This window comes from Symphodus melops (genome assembly GCF_947650265.1).
Source record: "Symphodus melops genome assembly, chromosome: 4".
In the NCBI taxonomy this organism is placed as follows: Eukaryota; Metazoa; Chordata; class Actinopteri; order Labriformes; family Labridae; genus Symphodus; species Symphodus melops.
Window position 1 is genome coordinate 16,890,608 of NC_136694.1, and position 19,935 is coordinate 16,910,542.

At 40.0% G+C, this 19,935-nt stretch overlaps 3 protein-coding genes across 3 annotated transcripts; 2 read left to right on the forward strand and 1 right to left on the reverse strand.

Moving 5' to 3' along the window:
• The first annotated feature begins 588 nt into the window (after positions 1-588).
• On the forward strand, positions 589-6,965 carry c1galt1lb (core 1 synthase, glycoprotein-N-acetylgalactosamine 3-beta-galactosyltransferase 1, like b). The gene is made up of 5 exons (XM_079340869.1): positions 589-1,151; positions 1,290-1,571; positions 1,950-2,614; positions 2,848-6,260; positions 6,292-6,965. Exons 2-4 carry the CDS (start codon positions 1,340-1,342, stop codon positions 3,139-3,141), a joined length of 1,191 nt encoding a protein of 396 aa, XP_079196995.1. The 5' UTR covers positions 589-1,151; positions 1,290-1,339; the 3' UTR covers positions 3,142-6,260; positions 6,292-6,965.
• A 5,918-nt stretch (positions 6,966-12,883) lies between these two features.
• On the forward strand, positions 12,884-15,530 carry LOC306822117 (glycoprotein-N-acetylgalactosamine 3-beta-galactosyltransferase 1-B-like; the record flags this gene model as incomplete). Its single annotated transcript, XM_079340870.1, has 3 exons — positions 12,884-13,109; positions 13,930-14,597; positions 14,831-15,530. The coding sequence occupies 3 exons, from the start codon at positions 12,884-12,886 to the stop codon at positions 15,122-15,124; spliced, it is 1,188 nt and encodes a 395-aa protein (XP_079196996.1). The 3' UTR covers positions 15,125-15,530.
• Positions 15,531-16,857: 1,327 nt separating this feature from the next.
• On the reverse strand, positions 16,858-19,439 carry tac3b (tachykinin precursor 3b; the record flags this gene model as incomplete). The annotated part of the gene is made up of 6 exons (XM_079342448.1): positions 16,858-17,074; positions 17,179-17,248; positions 17,978-18,022; positions 18,562-18,667; positions 18,775-18,892; positions 19,384-19,439. The coding sequence occupies 6 exons, from the start codon at positions 19,437-19,439 to the stop codon at positions 17,056-17,058; spliced, it is 414 nt and encodes a 137-aa protein (XP_079198574.1). The 3' UTR covers positions 16,858-17,055.
• Positions 19,440-19,935: the final 496 nt, after the last annotated feature.

The following is a 19,935-nucleotide window of genomic DNA, read 5'->3' on the forward strand; positions in this document are numbered from 1 at the left end:
TAGGAACAAAACTTTGGCATTACATTTGACTTTTTCTTTTCTTTTGACAAATTAAAAAAGGAACCCAGCCCAGGACTCTCATTTCTATGCTTTTCCATAACCCAACCAATTCCCCTTTATTTTACAATGTTTAAATACATTCCTTCAGATGAAGGCATGCAGGGTGTGACTGCGCACCATTCATGACTTGAAGCCGCAGGCGCTGTGTTTAAGTGTAACACGAGTTAGCGTAACGTAAAACGTTACACGTAAAAATGATTGATATTTAAAAAATTTATATTATGGAAAGATCGGGATACTTTAATTAATTTTATCAAAGTTGTATTTAAAAAGACTGAACCTTTTCTGTATTACCAGACCATAGACTGTAAATTGTACCACACAGTTCTAATGGACGTAAACGTTGATTAAATATTGACCAGCAGCAAACCGCAAACCGCAAACTCACAGCAGTGTTAACAGCATAATTTGACAGCTTTACACTGCACAGTCAACTACAATATGTAGCATATAATAAAAACATTTGATGATCATATCATATTACAATAATATAAATAATATTTATTTGCTGGCGGACAACACTTTAACTTCTGTTTTGAAACCCCTGACCGGAAGTTGTTTGTAGTGTTTTGTCGGGGAGGGAAACGGAAGTAAGCAGCTGGATAAGTTAGAGTTAGAGATAGTTTTTACAGCGTCGATTTTATGTAGGCATTTTAGTCAATGTTTTACTCTTTATGTGCGGGGTTTATTTCAGACACTGAAAAGCGTTCAGTGCATGTCAGCTTACTCGGTATATGTTGACAGGGCTGCTCACTTAGCGCTGAAGTGTCGAGTAAATAACGGTCTATAGCCAGTGAGCTAACGCCTGCCGTCGAGTCAACTAAGAGCCATTAATGAAGGGATGACAACACAGTTATTGTTTGCCTAATGTCCTCGGTTTTAACTCCTTGACTTGTTTTATCCGCTCTCTTAATGTTTTCAGACATCTTTAATCGTTGGCCCCATTTTAGTGTAGCTAGCTGAGCTAAGTTAACATCCAGTGGAGAAAAGGAAAACAAAAAAGGTTGCTCTATTTTTTAAAGATGATATTTTCATGAACAGTAACGTAGCTGTGGGATGAGAGAGCTGCTATGGTATCTGCAGTACCAATGGTAAGTAAACCACTCCTTGAATTGGTTAGACAGCCCACATGTATTCAGACCCTGACCAACAGCGTGAGGTGACGTGGAGTTGGCAGCTCCGCACTGAGACCACTTTAATCAAACTTTCCTCTGTGCATTTCTATTCAGCCGCTTTCGACTTGAAACCACCCACAGTGAGGTGAGACAGCTGGTCCATCATGAAGGCCCTCTTGTTCCGATTCTCCTTCTACGCTGGTTTCGTGGTGGGAACCGTCACGCTGTACGTTTTCCTACAGCAGGTGTGGTTTGAGAGGACTTTGTCACCACATCAAGGAAACAACTTTGATGACAGAGTCAATGATGATGACAAGGAACAACTCGAGGAAGAAGTGAATATATGGAAAAAGGAAGGGTCTGCCCTTTTCAATCTGGAGCATCCTCATCATACAGGTTCGCCATAAGGAAACAGTCTTTGAGAGGTTTTGTTTTAAATCATTCAGAACGTGTTTTAACTAGGTTTGTGTGTTGTGAGGATTAAAGTGGACACTTTCAACAAATGTTTATCAACCACTAGGTCAAAGTTACAGCTTCCCTGATTTAAACTAACCAAAATATTCCTCTATGTCTGACTTATTTTTGGGCTTTTTTGCCTTTTATTGGATAGGATAATGGACCCAGTAGCAAAACATGGAGAGAGTGAGTAATGACATGCAGAAAAGGAGCCACAGGCCAGACTCAAATCTGGGCAGCCTGTTCGGTGGACAATGTTGCAGTGTATTTGAAGCTTTGAATTTAATGGGAATATTCATGTTTGTTTTTTCTATTCAGGAGAGGACAGCCGCATGGCTGATGAGCTGTACCAAAAGGTCCGTATTCTTTGCTGGGTGATGACTGGACCGAGCAACCTGGAGAAGAAGACTCGCCATGTAAAGTCTACTTGGAGTCGACACTGTAATATTGTGATTTTCATGAGTTCTGTGGAGGACCCGGACTTTCCCACGGTGGGCTTGGGCACGAAGGAGGGTCGGGATCAGTTGTACTGGAAAACGATCAAGGCCTACCATTATGTCTATGAGCATCACATCCACGAGGCGGATTGGTTCCTCAAGGCAGATGACGACACCTATGTTATTGTAGATAACCTCCGGTTGGTTCTCGCCAACCACACACCCGAGGAGCCGGTTTACTTTGGTCGGAGGTTTAAGCCCTACGTAAAGCAGGGCTACATGAGTGGTGGGGCAGGATATGTGTTGAGCAAAGAAGCTCTGCGAAGGTTTGTACAAGGATTTAAAACCAATGTGTGCACTCACCCTTCCTCTACAGAGGACCTTGAAATGGGACGGTGCATGGAGAAAGTTGGGGTGTTGGCAGGGGACTCCAGAGACAGTATGCTAAGGGAGACATTTCATCCATTTGTCCCTGAGCAGCACCTCACACATACGTTCCCAAAAAGCTTCTGGTATTGGCGTTACTGCTACTACCCCATCTCAGAGGCAAGTTCAGTTCACATCATGTTTTTAAACTGGTATCAAGCTACTTGTTTTTCTTCTTAATCTAGTCACAATTTAAAGCGCAGTGATGGTTTACTGTAATGAAACACTGCTGCTACTACTGGATAGTATTAATGTTTTGTATTCTCTCACAGGCATGAAACTGTGATATAAAGTGACCCTTCAGAGTCTGTACTTCTTAGCATAACGTCATATTCTGTTTGTTTCCCCCTCAGGGTCCAAACTGCTGCTCAGACCTGTCAGTGTCATTCCACTATGTAGGTGCTTCACAGATGTATTTAATGGAGTACTACACATATCACCTGCGTGCCTTTGGATACAGTTACCGTTACCAGCCGCCTGCTCCACTTGGATACAATATTAAGAAATCTATGGAGGGTAAAAACAAGCCGGCTCCTCAGGTAAACACGCGAGGAGACGGGGAGGATCAATCCAGGACTGACAAAAGACATGATGCAGATCCCCCTCAAGCCGCTGGTAAAGACCCTCCTGCTGCTCCATCAGGGTAAACCAGAAGGCTGTTTGGGTGTGTGAAGGGAATCTGTCATAAGGTAGAGTGTTTTTTTTTTTTTTTAAATGTTTGCTTGTTATTCTTGGCTCATTGGAAGGAAACATTTCACCTGTTTTTCTCCGCCAAGGCATTCCTTCAATTATTTTAGGACTTAAATAATTGACAATTTCAAGTTTGTTTGGTTGAGATTATTGAGGTGAACTGCTTGCTGTTAGCTTCAGTCATTTGAAAATAAGTTAAAGCATCCTTTTCCTTTTTAGATGTATCAACTTTATATGAGAACCAATTATTTTACAAATCATAGAAAATCATTTTACCAATTTTATTGTAATGACTTTTTAAACTATTACAAACCCACCAAACTTTAATTGACCACTCTGTAAAGTGATGTAACTTGCTCCAGTTTTGTTTCATTCATTCATAAGCCAGTTTCACTTATGAACTTTGACGTTTTCTATATTATTTCAGGACATTCAGGTCCTGATTTTTTTCAGGAACTTTTTTTCACGGGTGAACCTCCAGTACTCTGTTGTAAATGGGATTGTTAATCTCATTGAGGTTCTCCTGGTTAAATATATTTCAAATAAAATCTTTGTCAGCCTCGCTTACTCAACTCAAAAGCTGTGGTTTGTTTTAGGGCGCTTTTACACCTAAGCGGTTTGGTCCGCTTGAAACAAACTCTGGTGCAGTTTGTCGGATAGTTTGTTTGGTTTGCGGTGATGTGAACGCTCAAACGAAATCTGGTGCGGACCAAAAATCACAACTCTGGTCCGCTTAAAACCGGGCGTCTCGGTTCTCTTCTAAGTGCACAAGAGTTCGGTTCGCTGTAGGGGAGAACGCATTCCGGACCAAACCAGGGAATTGACCCAAAACACAATGCATTGTGGGTTGAATTTGACCATCTGTATATGATGACAATTGGATTTTGGCGAATATGGCAATCGTTAGCATGCCAATCTTCCTCTATCTTGTGTTTACTTTGAGGTCATAGTGCTGGCTGGATCACAGCAGCTACTGATCAGAGCTGCATGCTGCATTCAGGTGCTCCTCGGAATTGGAAAGTTACCTATCCGACTTCAGTATGTTTACGTATTTTCAGTTTTAAAAGTCGGAATGTTTTCACAACAACAACAGCCTGGATGCTATGAAGACAATGTGTGCAATGTCTCTGTTACAAGTAGTCTAATATTTTAAAAAAATGTGGACGTTAAATATGTCAATAAGCCATTAAAAAGTATCTTAATATGAACCAAACCTAATTTGCCCCCCAAGTTGATCATTGGTCATTGTTCTGACTTTAGCAGGCGTTTCTGTACATTTTACATTTGTTTTTTAGATGTGTCCGACACCACCTGAATGCAGCTACAGCCCAACTAGTGACACTGGAGTATGGGATATAATTCGAGAGGCTTTGGTGCGCTTGACAAAGCGCAGTCTGAACGCAAACTAAATGAAAAATGCAACAATGTTGCAATGTTACCCCCGAATCGAACCGAGTCCACCAAACTTTATGTGAAAGCCACCTTATATGGGGGGGAGTCGTAGACTATCACATGCAGGAAGTCAAGGAGTCTTCATTAATGGCGAGGTTTTCCATGGTAATATAACTACAAGATGTAATTTCTGCAAACAAATACAACTAGAAAACTAATACCAAAAACTGAGGGGAGCAGCAAAGACAATAAAGCAGTGAAACGCTCCTCAATGTGAATAACATTGCCTCCCTGCCCACTCTGTGCCACTGAATGTTCCAGACTATCATCACTATTAGTGGGCCAGAAGGATAAAGTGAAGGTGAACAGATTCAGCCATTGAGAATTCACACATTTGTCCCACCTGGACAGAGTCTGAGAAACGGAATTTGTGAAAGTGGATATTTATAACTATATGAGACCGAGTTTTTTTTTACGTTGAGGTGATTTAAAAAGTGTTGGATTTAAATGGCCCAGATACAATGCAGCTGGACCTCTAATCTGGAGTCTGAATTAGATCATTTTAAGTCAAAGTGCCTCAATTTAATTCATCATGTCAACACTTGTTGCATGCACACTGCTTGATGCATTGGTGTTTGCCTCTAACACAGGGTTTTATGCACAGCTTGTCTTTGTCTCAAATGCAATCTTTTCAGATTTTGATGTCATTAGTTTTAATAACCAGATTTCCTTTAACAGATTCATCTGCAGTGTACTTTTTTCTTTTCTAATTTGACTGATCAGGTTTCCATAAATTAAAAAATATATATCTTAAAAGAACTGTTAAAAAAATGCCTGTCATGACTTAACCCTAACCCATAAAGCCCAAATAACTAATTGATAGTCAAACATCATGAGTTCGCTGTGTCATCCGGCCATGTCCTGTGTCATGTCTGGTTTCTGTTGTTTTCGGTCCTGAGTATGTGCCTAACTCTTTGAACTTCATCACCAGTGTAATGGATACATTTATGTCAAAGTACAAACAATGCTTTCAGATCTATGGATCGTTCTGACTCAAATTGAAGACATTATCTTGCAGCCTTTACCCAGTGTCAGGAGAATAAGAAAATGTTATGAATACATTTAACATGTTCCATTTAGCAAAACATGTTCAATCCTTAAAACCTACAAAATCATTCAAGCCAAAGATTTTCTCCAGATGTGATAAAGACCTATTATTGTTGTTCTGCTTTTTTATCTTGGCAATAATTAATTGACTTGTTGTACCTCTCATTAGTTTTTAATCGTAGATCTCTTATTAGTCCACAGTCTCTGTTCTCCACCTTTTGGTTCATTTGAACATGCCTCTGATCAGTAGTAGAGCTTTTTAATCGCAGACTGGGGTGATGGGCTTCTTGTCATGATGCAGGGAGGCTACCTTTCAGTTCAGTCCATGCAAGACAGTATATTTCATTTCTTCTAATTTTAGGGATTCGTCATAACAAAGAACAAATCACCTTATACCAAATTACTTTAAACTGTATGTTTTCTGTATTGGTATTACATTTTATGAAGTCTAAACAAAATAATTAAAACGTCTTTGTTGAAATACACTTTAAACTTAGCATGCAGTGTACTAACTGAAAAGTCCACACAGTATTTTAAAGCTAAATACAGTTTAAAACACACATCACAATACTTTAGTGTGAGAGTGTGTACTGACACACCAATAGTAGGAGACATGTTTGGAATAAAACACAAACTCCTGGAAGTAAACAATGACTTATTAGCTTGTGCCTTCTGAACTGAGACTTAATGAGCCATCTGCTTCATGAATGACTTTGCACTGTGACTTCACCTTTATGAGAAGGAAGCTTTCAGATCAACTTAAACTATCACTGAATCCTTCCATGTTTTAAATCTGGCCACTGGAATTTTATTGACTGTTTTATTTTACACGGTATGGATCATTTCTTTTTTGTTTTTTGTTCTATTTTAAGTTTTCTTATTCTTACAAGTTGAAACCTGCTTTGTAACCAAACAGAAAACTAACATTGTGAAAGATCTAGTAATAATTACCAAACACAAGAAACTGACTTTACACATCTGACAGGATTCACTGGTTGAGTGTTTTAGCTGCATGTAAAAGTCCTGAGACCAAGAACTCCCAAAAATGGTTTCTTTTTCTAGAGATATAAACACACCAGGTTCCAGTCTAATTTTATTAAAGGGAAAGGAGTACAGTGTTTATTTATATTGGAAGTTTATTTATGTTGCTAGCAATGTGTAAATTCAGTGAAACCTTTGAGTGTGTAAATGAGTTTGTATGAGTATGTGAGCACACATTGGTGTGCAGCATTGTTTTCACTGAATGGTTCTTTAATCACTATAAATAAAATATTTTCTTGTATGTTTGTTTCACTGATATTGCATTGTTATGTCAGATCATTTTCAAGTGACAGTATAAAGGACTTTGTAGGCATGTATACATGATTTAATATGGCTTCTATTTTCTTTTTTAAAGATTTATTTTTGGGCCTATATTGGCGAGATAGGGCAGTGGGCGGAGTCAGAAATCAGGGAAGGAGAGTGGAGAATGACATGAGGAGAAGGAGCAACGGGTTGGAATTGAGCCTGGGACACAAACTCGCTGACTGAATAATATAACATCAAGAGTGTGACAGAGTGTAGCGTTTTACCTGTCCACTAGTGAAGTGTGTGTGTGTGAAGGGAGCCAAACACAAACGCACACGCACTGCAATAAGAAAAAAATAAACGTGCTCTTTGAGGAAAACAAAAAAAAAAGATTTGCAAAATAACACTCATTCAACTAAAGGGACACTGGGGTGCATGTGAGTGGTGATTCAGAAGTAGGGGACAAAAGGGAAATGAGCTCAATCAGTGTAAGTATATCTCTTCAAAGGAGGATAACCAAACTAACCTATTAAAACAAATAGTCTTGTAATGGATGAATTTGCCTAAAACGAATTGTGGTGTTATACAATATACCTTAAAACAAGCACAAATATGCATGTTAAACTGTCAATCCAGTTTTTGGGTGCTGTGTTACCTGTTCCGCCTGTAGGTGGGGATAGAGTACTGTATGGCGGTGCTACTGTAGTAGAGCGTCTCCTGTGCCAGAAAAGTGTTAAAGCCTAATCTAACACTGAATAAAAGCAGCCATCCTCCACCACCTATTGCTCTACGTCGTTTTTCACCCGAGAGATGGCCTATTACATCTACATGTTCTGTTAAAAACAACACAAATGTCCTCCAAACAATACAAAATGTTTAAACAAGACCAATGAAAACAAAAGAGGGAAAGTTCATGAAACACCTAAAGGTAAACAAAAGCAGCATGTGGCATCCAATCTAAAAAGATCATTATTAGAGCATTCAGTGCTGCTACATGCACAAACAAAACAAAAATACACTTTTTGGTCAGTGTAGGCAAGATGTGCTCAACCTCAAAGTTCAGTGCAACTTCGCTCAGAGTGGATTAGGCATGACAAGATAATGTATATGGTAATCTTAACAATAATAATCATGGCAAAAATAAAACCATGATGAAACGTAGCAACAACAAAGGAAGGGGATAAAAACAGAAAAAAGACAACTGCATATGAGAACCATAACTGCTTAGCCTATAGGTCGGGATGAATAGCCCAAGTGGCATTGCCGAAGTAAGAAGCAGGTATGGACCTGTAGCTACAGTGGTTAAAGTGGGGCATTTGATTTCCTTCTGCATTCCGCTTTAGGTTTAGACTGGATAGATGAAGGGAAGTCGTACAAATCTGGACTTTCGCCTTGAAGTCCTTCTCGATTGAAATATCAATTAGGAGATTGAGCTTTATTGTTTTCTTGTTTTATATTCAGCTGTCTCTATACAGATGTTTTAACACCTCATTGGAGACATGCCAGTGCCAGCCTGCTGGCTAATCTAAAAAGGACTATATGAAAGCATTCGTTGTTGGCCTGCCACAGGACTAAATAACTTCAGACTCGTCGCCCTGACCCCTGTGGTGATGAAGTTTTTTTGAGTGCCTTGTGCTTTTCCACCTCAACGATACCACAGACCCTCATCTGGACTCGCTGCAGTTCGCCTACAGAGCCAACAGGTTGGTTGACAATGCCAAGCATCTGGACTCAGCAGGAACCTACACCAGGATCCTGTTTGTGTATTTCAGCTCTGCTTTCAATACATAAATCCCTGCCCTGTTCCAGGATCAGTGCTCCCATGTGCCAGACTCCACCTGCAGGTGGATCACAGACTTCCTGTCTGACAGGAGACAGCGGGTGAAGCTGGGGAAGAAGGTCTCAGATAGCAGGACCATGAGCGCTGGCTCCTCTCAAGGCTGTGTTCTTTCTCCTCTGCTCGTCTCCCTGTACACTAACAGCTGCACCTCCACTCACCATTCTGTCAAGCTCCTCAAGTTCGCAGATGACACCACCCTTATTGGACTCCTCTGTGGTGGGAATGAGTCTGCTTACAGGTGGGAAGCTGACCATCTTGTGACCTGCGCTGCAGCCACAGCAAAAGATGCAGGCTGCAGTGCGTCATCCGCACTGCAGAGAAGGTGATCGGCTTCAATCTACCATCTCTCCACAACCTGTACACCTCCAGGAGCCTGAGGCATGCAGGTAAGATCGTGGCCGGCCCCTCTCACCCTGCACATGGACTGTTTGAGACTCTCCATCAGGATCAAAACCTCTCGTCACAAGAACAGTTTCTTCCCCTCAGCTGTCAGCCTCATCAACAATGTCCCTACCTTCCCCCCTCCTTCCACCTAACACAGAGTCTCATCAGCCATCACAGTAATGTGAAGGCTGAAACTGTTTCTTTATGCGTTACATTAACGCTCACTGGATTTTTAATGTATTTTCTTCACATGCACTCTGAGAACATATATAAACACTAAGATATTTTTATTATGTCTTTTATATTTTGTAATTATTTGTAATATTTTATGTTTGTAATGTAGCTATGTAAGTAACAGTAACTTGGTAACTTAGTAACCAGTTTATTAACACATTGTCCTCACATCTCCTCACACACCTCACTTCATTGGCTCCCAGTAAAATTCGTAATCCATTACAAAATCCTGTTACTTATATACAAAGCACTGCACGACCTCGCCCCCAGCCACATATCTGACCTCGTAGCATATCCCACCCACCATCTACTCAGATCTAAGATCTAATCTTGACCTGTATAGACAAGCCTTCATGTAATCTAATACCCTTCCTCATGCTAATTGTTTTGTGCATGTGTTTTTTGTGCATGTTTTCCTGTTTTTATTTGTGTTACATTACTTTTTCCATGTGCGAAGCACCTTGTAACAAAGTGTTTTAAAAGTGATTCATAAATAAAGACTTACTTATTTACTAGTTACAGTTAGTAGTTATACTATCAAAAAGTAACTGAGTTACTGCATTAAAACCAGTACTAGATCGGGATACTTGGTAAAGTACCGTAAATTCCGTACTATTGAGCGCACCTGGATATAAGCCGCACCGGCTAAAAATAAGTAAATAAATGTATTTGTACATATATAAGCCGCACTTGATTATAAGCCGCAGGTGTCCACGCTATAACAAGAGCTATTTACACAGACGTAGGCTACCGGTAACATCCGCAAATACTGTAGCGTCCGTACGGACGTTAAAGGACGACGAGAGCGTTCAAATAATAACTTAATAACCCGATCACTGTCGGCCGTGACCACGCCGTTTACAGCAGAGAGCAACACATAACTTGCCGTAACAATCCAACTCTCTCTCCCAGCATTCTCTCATACAGCCACTCAACACGTTCTCGCTGGTGCATTCACTGACTCTCCACATAATCGGAATTATGAACACATTATCAACTACTGACTTTACAACATGAACCGTTACAACACGAAGCCTAGCCGACGGTGTCTGTAACACGGCTGATGAAAAAGATGACCGTAATATATTTCACAAGAAAAAGTCCATCCATTCACTGCCTCAGAATGACTTCATTACTCACTTCCTCAGTCTCTGTTGTCGCTGTCAGTGTCATCTTAACGTGCAGCAGCTCTGTTAGCTTCTTTGACAGCCAGGTCGATCGCCTTTAACTTGAAAGCTGCATCATATGTATTTCTCCGTGTGTTTTCCATGATGAGGGTGCGTGCATGAAGCGCAAAATGACTGATATTAAGATCCGACGTGACGAAGTCAAATGTTTTTGCGGCACAAGCTCATTGTCCCCCATAAAAAATCCATGCATTAGCCGCACCGGAGTAGAAGCCGCAGTGCTCGAAGTGTGAGAAAAAAGTAGCGGCTTATAGTCCGGAATTTACGGTATCTTGCTTCAGTATTGAATTGGATTGGCTCCTCCTTAGTCTGCTGAGCTGCACCACCTTGCTCTATAACCACACCTTAAATACAGAGCTGGGAGGGGAGAGAGTCTCAATATGAGAAACACTTTAAGTAGGGAGTGACACATGACAGCGTTTACTTAGCCCGGAAAAGAGGTACAATTGCTCACACAGGGAAACTTATCAGTGATTATCACTGATTGATTTTTGATTCTTTTTAATGCACTCCTAGCTGTAGGCTCATAAACAGGATCAGTTGTACCTGGGCCTGGTGTGTTCTTGTCTACAGAGATCTGCTGGCCGACGCTTGTTAGTGCTTTATGTAAGTGCACTCTTCAACACCTCACACCACATAATGCTTTCACATGTATCCACATGTTAACAATATTGATACAGATTAAACACACAGGTATGAGGAGCATTTAATCTGTATCATTAGTTGTCAACATGTGGTTGTGTGGTTTGTTTTTGATCATTACCTTTTATATATATATATATATATATATATACACCGTAAATTCCGTACTATTGAGCGCACCTGGATATAAGCCGCACCGGCTAAAAATAAGTAAATAAATGTATTTGTACATATATAAGCCGCACTTGATTATAAGCCGCAGGTGTCCACGCTATAACAAGAGCTATTTACACAGACGTAGGCTACCGGTAACATCCGCAAATACTGTAGCGTCCGTACGGACGTTAAAGGACGGCGAGAGCGTTCAAATAATAACTTAATAACCCGATCACTGTCGGCCGTGACCACGCCGTTTACAGCAGAGAGCAACACATAACTTGCCGTAACAATCCAACTCTCTCTCCCAGCATTCTCTCATACAGCCACTCAACACGTTCTCGCTGGTGCATTCACTGACTCTCCACATAATCGGAATTATGAACACATTATCAACTACTGACTTTACAACATGAACCGTTACAACACGAAGCCTAGCCGACGGTGTCTGTAACACGGCTGATGAAAAAGATGACCGTAATATATTTCACAAGAAAAAGTCCATCCATTCACTGCCTCAGAATGACTTCATTACTCACTTCCTCAGTCTCTGTTGTCGCTGTCAGTGTCATCTTAACGTGCAGCAGCTCTGTTAGCTTCTTTGACAGCCAGGTCGATCGCCTTTAACTTGAAAGCTGCATCATATGTATTTCTCCGTGTGTTTTCCATGATGAGGGTGCGTGCATGAAGCGCAAAATGACTGATATTAAGATCCGACGTGACGAAGTCAAATGTTTTTGCGGCACAAGCTCATTGTCCCCCATAAAAAATCCATGCATTAGCCGCACCGGAGTAGAAGCCGCAGTGCTCGAAGTGTGAGAAAAAAGTAGCGGCTTATAGTCCGGAATTTATATATATATATATATATATATATATATATATATATATATAAATTATTAATTTTCTTTGATAACTTCTGACTCTTTTGACTTGACCCATAAGCTGGGTTGTGGCAATTCAAAATGCACATCTTCATCATTGAAAATGAGATATGTAGTTCACATCTGATGCACATCTGCAGTCGTTTACTGTTTCACATGACCTGAGATGGAGGGGTTATGAATCTCTATGTTTTTTGTAATGCTTTATAACTCTGTTGTTTATCTGTGACCTCCTGCCAGATTTACATACTGCAAGCTAATTCTGGTATACAATTATGTATATTTTTTTTATAATTGACATAGCCCATTTACAATTAGAATTAATGAAATTAACAGAAGCCTAAACTTCTTAAGTATACATTTAAGTAACAACAGCTCTACTTGTGTCGTTTTTATTTACTCCAACCACACCTTCATGTAAAGTGACACATGCAACATAGTCACACTTACAAGCACAGTAAGTGATGTGTTGTTTACAGCTCCTCTCTGGGGCTCTTTTAATGAACTTTATTCTGCATGCTATCTCTCCTCGTGTCTTTTTCAGCAGCAGTTGAATTGAAACGACCCACAGCGAGGCATCTGATGCAGCATGAAAGCCCCCATATACAGCTTCTCCTTCTATGTTGGTTTCGTGGTGGGAACTGTCATGCTGTACGTTTTCCTGCGGCAGGTGCGGTTTGAGAGCACTTTGTTGTCAGAGCAGGGAACCAACTTAAACAAAGTCAGTGATGACCAGGAATCGCTCAAGGAAGAAATTAAGATATGGAAAAGGGAAAGGTCTGCCCTTTTCAATCGGGAGCATCCTCATCATACAGGTCCGCCATAAGGTCTTTTGTAGGTCCAAGTTGAATAATTCATATGTCTTTAACTAGGTTTGTGTGGAAGCACATTGCTTTTACCAAAGAAAAAAGACAACGCAAACTATGTTCTCATTATTACAAGATCTTTGTCTAATATTTTTTCTTTGGTGAATGCAATGTGCTTCTGTAGGTTTGTATTTTGTAAGAATTCAATGTGACCACTTCTTTCAGCAACTGTTTATCTTAAAGATAAACTCTCGCACACTGTTTAACTTGCAAACAAACGTTGTTGGAGAATGTTTCATTATAGACATTCATCAGGCAAAAAGTTAAAGGTCGATACCAAAAAAAAAGTCTGAGAGGCAATTCTAAATATTTTCCCAGTGCACAATTTTCAGTTCAGGGGAAAATCAAGATCCCAAAAGACAAACCAAGATCCAAACATAAAATCCAAAATGCTGCAGCAGATCAAACGCTAATAAATGGTTGGTATCATATTTCATACTTCATAACATAAATCCCCACAAAATACTTAGAATTGCCTCCAAGGCTTTCTGCATTTATTTTCATGTTGTGTGTTTGCTCTCAACGGAGAAGCTGATGTTTTTTTTATTTATCAATTTGCTGATTTACAGCATAATGATTATTGTATGCAGACCTGTAGCCACTTCCTGTTCAAGGTGTCATGCCCATTTTGACAAAAAAAATTCCCTGATGAAGGTCTAGTACCGAAACGTTGTCCATAGATCTTTGTTTGAAACTAGACAATTTGCGGGAGTTTACCTTTAAGTTTTTGATACACATTCCTCTCCTACACACCTTTTTTTCTGTTCAGGAGAGGACAGCCGCATGGCTGATGAGCTGTACCAAAAGGTCCGTATTCTTTGCTGGGTGATGACTGGACCGAGCAACCTGGAGAAGAAGACTCGCCATGTAAAGTCTACTTGGAGTCGACACTGTAATATTGTGATTTTCATGAGTTCTGTGGAGGACCCGGACTTTCCCACAGTGGGCTTAGGCACGAAGGAGGGTCGGGATCAGTTGTACTGGAAAACGATCAAGGCCTACCATTATGTCTATGAGCATCACATCCACGAGGCGGATTGGTTCCTCAAGGCAGATGACGACACCTATGTTATTGTAGATAACCTCCGGTTAGTTCTCGCCAACCACACACCCGAGGAGCCGGTTTACTTTGGTCGGAGGTTTAAGCCCTACGTAAAGCAGGGCTACATGAGTGGTGGGGCAGGATATGTGTTGAGCAAAGAAGCTCTGCGAAGATTTGTAGAAGGATTTAAAACCAATGTGTGCACTCACACTTCCCCTATAGAGGACTTTGAAATGGGATGCTGCATGGAGAAAGTTGGGGTGTTGGCAGGGGACTCCAGAGACAGTATGCAAAGGGAGACATTTCATACGCACAGCCCAGAGGAGCACCTCATATATAATATGTTACCAAAGAGCTACTGGTATTGGCGTTACTGCTACTACCCCATCTCAGAGGCAAGTTCAGTTCACATCATGTTTTTAAACTGGTATCAAGCTACTTGTTTTTCTTCTTAATCTAGTCACAATTTAAAGCGCAGTGATGGTTTACTGTAATGAAACACTGCTGCTACTACTGGATAGTATTAATGTTTTGTATTCTCTCACAGGCATGAAACTGTGATATAATGTGACCCTTCAGAGTCTGTACTTCTTAGCATAACGTCATATTCTGTTTGTTTCCCCCTCAGGGTCCAAACTGCTGCTCAGACCTGTCAGTGTCATTCCACTATTTAGGTGCTTCACAGATGTATTTAATGGAGTACTACACATATCACCTGCGTGCCTTTGGATACAGTTACCGTTACCAGCCGCCTGCTCCACTTGGATACAATATTAAGAAATCTGTGGAGGGTAAAAACAAGCCGGCTCCTCAGGTAAACACGCGAGGAGACGGGGAGGATCAATCCAGGACTGACAAAAGACAGGATGCAGATCCCCCTCAAGCAACTGGTAAAGAGCCTCCTGCTGCTCCATCAGGGTAATTGTGCTTGGCTCATTGATGGAAAACCCATCACCTGTATCTAAAATGGCCCCACAAACAAGCATGTTGAGCATTTCTCAGTTGAGGCACTCCTTTCTTAACATTCCCTGAAGAGTTCGTTCAGGAGAGGAATTCTTGATTATCCGGTTTGTTTGGGTGAGATTTAAGACAACGAGGTGAACTGCTTTCTGTTGGCTTCAGTCCTTTGAAAAAGAGTGAAGCACTTTTGTAGTTAACAAGTATCAACTTACAACAATAATTTTACAAATCAGACAAATTCTTACCAATTTTATTGTAATGACTTTTTAAACTATTACTAAATGGATAGACCACTCTGTAAAGTGATGTATCTTGCTCCAGTTTTGTTTCATATGTAGGCCAGTTTCACTCGTGAATTTTGACGTTTTCTATATTATTTCAAGACATTCAGGTACTGATTTTTTTTTCAGGAACTTTTTTTTCACTGATGAACCTCACAACAATCCATAATCCAGTACACTCTTGTAAATGAAATTGTTAATCTCATCGAGGTTCTCCTGGTAAAATATTTCAAATAAAATCTTTGTCTGCCTCGCTATATGAGTGTGTTAAATGAGTGTGCAACGACCCCACCGGAGTTTCTGTCACACTGTCTCCGTGTAAACGGGGCCTCAGAGTTGCCAGTGAAGAGCCTTGGCCGGTGGTACAATGCAAGCCTTAAAGACACAGAGCAATGTGACCAACTGAGGGATGATGCAATCAAAGGATTAGTTAGTAATGACAAGACACCATTTCCAGGTAAGTTGAAACTGTGGTGTCTGGAGTTTGGGTTACTCCCCCGCTTGATGTGGCCTTTGATGACTAACATTTATTCTGATTCTTTTACAAGTTAAAGCAACCATTCTGATGATAGCCTTCTCCTCTTCTTTCCTAATTGTACGGCTTTCATCACTTGAAACGCTACCGTTTTTTTTGGCCTTCTACACTGTTTAGTATTGCTAAGTGGAAAACCATGGTCTCTTTCCCATCATTTTCGACACATTTATACAAATTAAGAATCTATAATAAACAATCATCTCACCTAAACATAACCAACCACCTACATTTCCATGCTCTGCAGCTGAATCTTTCTGATGTTTATTTTCAAAGATAGTTTACTTCACATCCAGACCAAACACTATCATGAATGTAGCCGTTTGACAGGAGGCTTCAGACCCCTGTAGCTGCAGCTCTAAGCCTGTCATTCGGTTTATTGAAAGTTAGTTTAATACAGCATTTCCAGCATTGACAACTGCCATCGACAGATAACGCCCCCTTCAGGTACCAGTGGACAATGTCACTCAGACTTCGTCCACCATTATTTACAGTCTATTGTCTGATTCTGTGAGAAAATGCTGTTGTTAACCAATCCTATAAACATTTAGATAAAAGTAATTAAGGGGAAAGAGGAAATGCATTTTTAGCTCTGAGATAGGCTATTGTTTAAGTCAAGGAATATGTCTTACAATAAATGTAGTAAATCATTAATAAATAGTAAAATATAATATTAACATAATTTCTAAAAATCTGGTGGAGCTGGCCTTAACACATCTGGTCAATACCATGAGACTGTAAATGAGCGTGTGTGTGTGTGTGTGTGTGTGTGTGTGTGTGTGTGTGTGCGTGCCAGCACACATGCATATGCAACAGTTTAACTGAATGGTACCCTAATCTCTTTTGATGATGCATATTTTATTGTACATTTTTGTTATTTTTAACATTTGTATACAACACTTTGGATCATAACATCAGATGACTATACAGAGACAGTACAAAAGCCGTCATGCATTATTTAATGGGTTTTTTTACATTTTTTTTAACTCTATGGTTAAGTCTTAATACATGTTCCTTGGAATACTTCGATGATGGGGATGTTTAACAATTTGTTTCGGCTATGCAGGCTTGTCATCTCCACTACAGGATTTGTTGAAATCTAAGTAAAGAGAACAGGAAAATATTTTAAAAATAATAACAAGATTATAACAAGAATAGTAACAAGATTTACGATAACAGGGAGTGCAGGGTTGTGTTTCTTACCTCTGCCTCAACTGGTTGATAGCTGGCCCTTTCTTTTGTAGATGTTCTTCTGCACATGGGAAAGTGAATCCTGTTTGAGGAGAAAACAGCTGCTTAATCATCCAAGGTTAACAGTCCAGGACATAGTTATACTGTAGATTGTTTCAGTTACACTTTAGCAAATGAACATTCATAAAAAATGGTTATAATGTATAAATGGTTTAGTAAAATTGCTTTAGATTGTATTTGCAGCTTATATCCAATATCTACAAGTTGAAACAACTTGACTATTATTTCTTCCCCTAGGTTTCCTTTTTGTATTTAACTACGGTACATAAGTTTTTTTCTTGGTAACAATTAACTTTAATTTAGAGCCAGAACTATTTTTTGTTGCAGCTTATAATCACAACTTTTAAACTGGGCCCCACCTCCTTAGCTCATTACCCCAAGAAGCGCAAACTCCCTGCAGAATTAGCATGTACATTTACTGCTTGTACATACAATGCAAGCTACTGTACATTACACGACTCGTATAAGCCAAGAGCTGGTGTTTGGCCCCCATGTCTAACAGAAAGAAGGCCAACTCCACAGCCATGGTTAAAAGCCAACCAGAAGTTCACCCTCATTTTAGAACAAGCTTTATCCCCTTTTGTTTTTCGCCTCACTTTGATTATCTTTTCACTTCTTTGCTGCCATGTCCACTTCTATCATCCTCATCGTTTTTTGGAAATAATTTTGTTTGCACCATTATCTTAAAACATTATTTCTTGTCGCTACTACCAGCATGATTTGCTCAATGTACTGTATTTCTATCACTCACTTCTTTTTTGGCCAAACAGATCAGCCAGGATATGATCCATATGTTCTGCAAAAGGAGAACACAACATTATTATAAAGCTACTGTATATCAGGTTGTTATATGACTCGAAAATGCTGTAAGGTTGAAGGCTGCTGACAACAAGACGAATCACATTTTACACCCTGGATCACATTCATACAGTGCAAATATTTGAAAGACAGCCTACACTTTGACATACAGAGGCCTATGTTAAACTGAGAAGGACTCTTTGTCTGATTCTCTTTAAAGCATGTGCTCGTCAGAGAACTCTTTTTATGACAGCAGATGGGAACAGGTGGAGTACTGTATGGGTAAATTACCATTTGCAAACAGAAAAGAACAATTCTCTGAGGAATGATAGGGGAATTAAGGAAGGAAAACATAAAAATGATTTCATTTTTTTCATTTTTCATTTGTCTATGGACGCCGCATACTTTCAAGTTATTGAATTTAGGTTCTTCTTTTCTTGTATTCTGTGACCTGCAAAAAGAGTTCTGAGGTCAGAAGAAAAGTGTTCTAGTATCAGAGAAACTGATGGTGGGTTATTTGCTTAAAGGATAACTTACTGTTTGGCTGACCTGCACTTCTCCTCCCCATTAGACTCACAAAGCTGTCATAGTCAATGTCATCAAACCTCTTCAGTGCTGTATCTTCACCAACACAACACTTTCTCTGAAAGAAAAAAAAACTGCAAATGATCATTGTCTGATTTTGGAAGTGTATAAATGTTTTTTGTTACGATGTGGGTTTTAAAATCAACTTCTTGTGGCTAGTTATACCTCGGTCAGGGATTTGTAGTTTTCTTCCTTGCACCAAGTCCTCACAGGCATTAAACCGAGGATGACTAAAGCAATCAGGGAAGCAAGAGTGCTGCAGTTTGGACTCCTCTCCATTACCCTGAAATGTAAAGCATTTTTAAAACAGGTCAAGCTTGCACATTACCAGGCTCAAACTTTCATGCAGAAACTCCAGACTTCACCCCGAGTTCCTGCTGTCAGTATTTTTTTCAGCAGCAAGTCTAAGGGGATGGTGTAAGAACGCAGCAGGAGACTAGATGAGACATTTATCTCTGGTCAAACTCATTTCTTGTCTCTGACCAATACTTCCTTGAGTTTTACATGCCAACTGTTATCTTATGTCCCTGTGTCCAATTTATTCTGATTCTGATGTCCTCTAAAGTGTTTAAAGGCCTCTGTCCACTCCCATCACTAACTGACTTTGTTTCCAGTGCAATGACTTTAAATCTATTTAATGACATCCATTCCAGAAACCACAGCTTTTTCTTGACATACATCTTTCTGTCTACCGACCACCTTTATTTTACTCCTGGTAAAAGCTTGCTTCCCCCATCTGTTTTCCCTAATGGTCATCATACAGTCCTCCTTCACCTCTTGACATGTTCCTGCTCGGTGCAGACCCCAAAGATTTCAATAACTTTTGTCATATCTCTAACTTACCTTTCCTATCTAAAATTCTTGAAATAGTTGCATCTCAGGTTCACACTCATCTGTCTAACAATAACTGCTATGAATAATTCCAGTCTGGTTTCCACACCCTCCATAACACACGCACTGGTAAAAATCGCTAATGACCATACTGATATCAGGTGACTTTTAACCATCCTCAGCCTCCTTGATCTGAGTGCAGCCTGAGGTTAAGTAAGCTAAGATGTGATGTAAAAAACGGAAGTAGCAGACGAAGCAACAGAGTCCACGACATAATGCTATTATTACAATATATGCATTTATATCCATGCTATGTGTTGTCCGACGGAATGACACCATCCACAAAAGAGTGGAGAACAACATAGACGAACAGAAACATAATTCTGCCCTTTAATAGGCTACATGCACAGAGATCGTGATCACGGGCAGACAGTCGCAGTAAAGTCACTCTTTCTCCTATTGGCTGAAGGTGAATTATCCGAGAACATGCTGCTG

Excerpts from the sequence above, each read along its gene's own strand:
- c1galt1lb (XM_079340869.1), top strand. The coding sequence starts at position 1,340 with ATGAAGGCCCTCTTGTTCCGATTCTCCTTCTACGCTGGTTTCGTGGTG. Across the intron at positions 1,572-1,949 it reads GGAGCATCCTCATCATACAG|GAGAGGACAGCCGCATGGCT; the intron begins GTTCGCCATAAG and ends TTTTCTATTCAG. Across the intron at positions 2,615-2,847 it reads GCTACTACCCCATCTCAGAG|GGTCCAAACTGCTGCTCAGA; the intron begins GCAAGTTCAGTT and ends TTTCCCCCTCAG.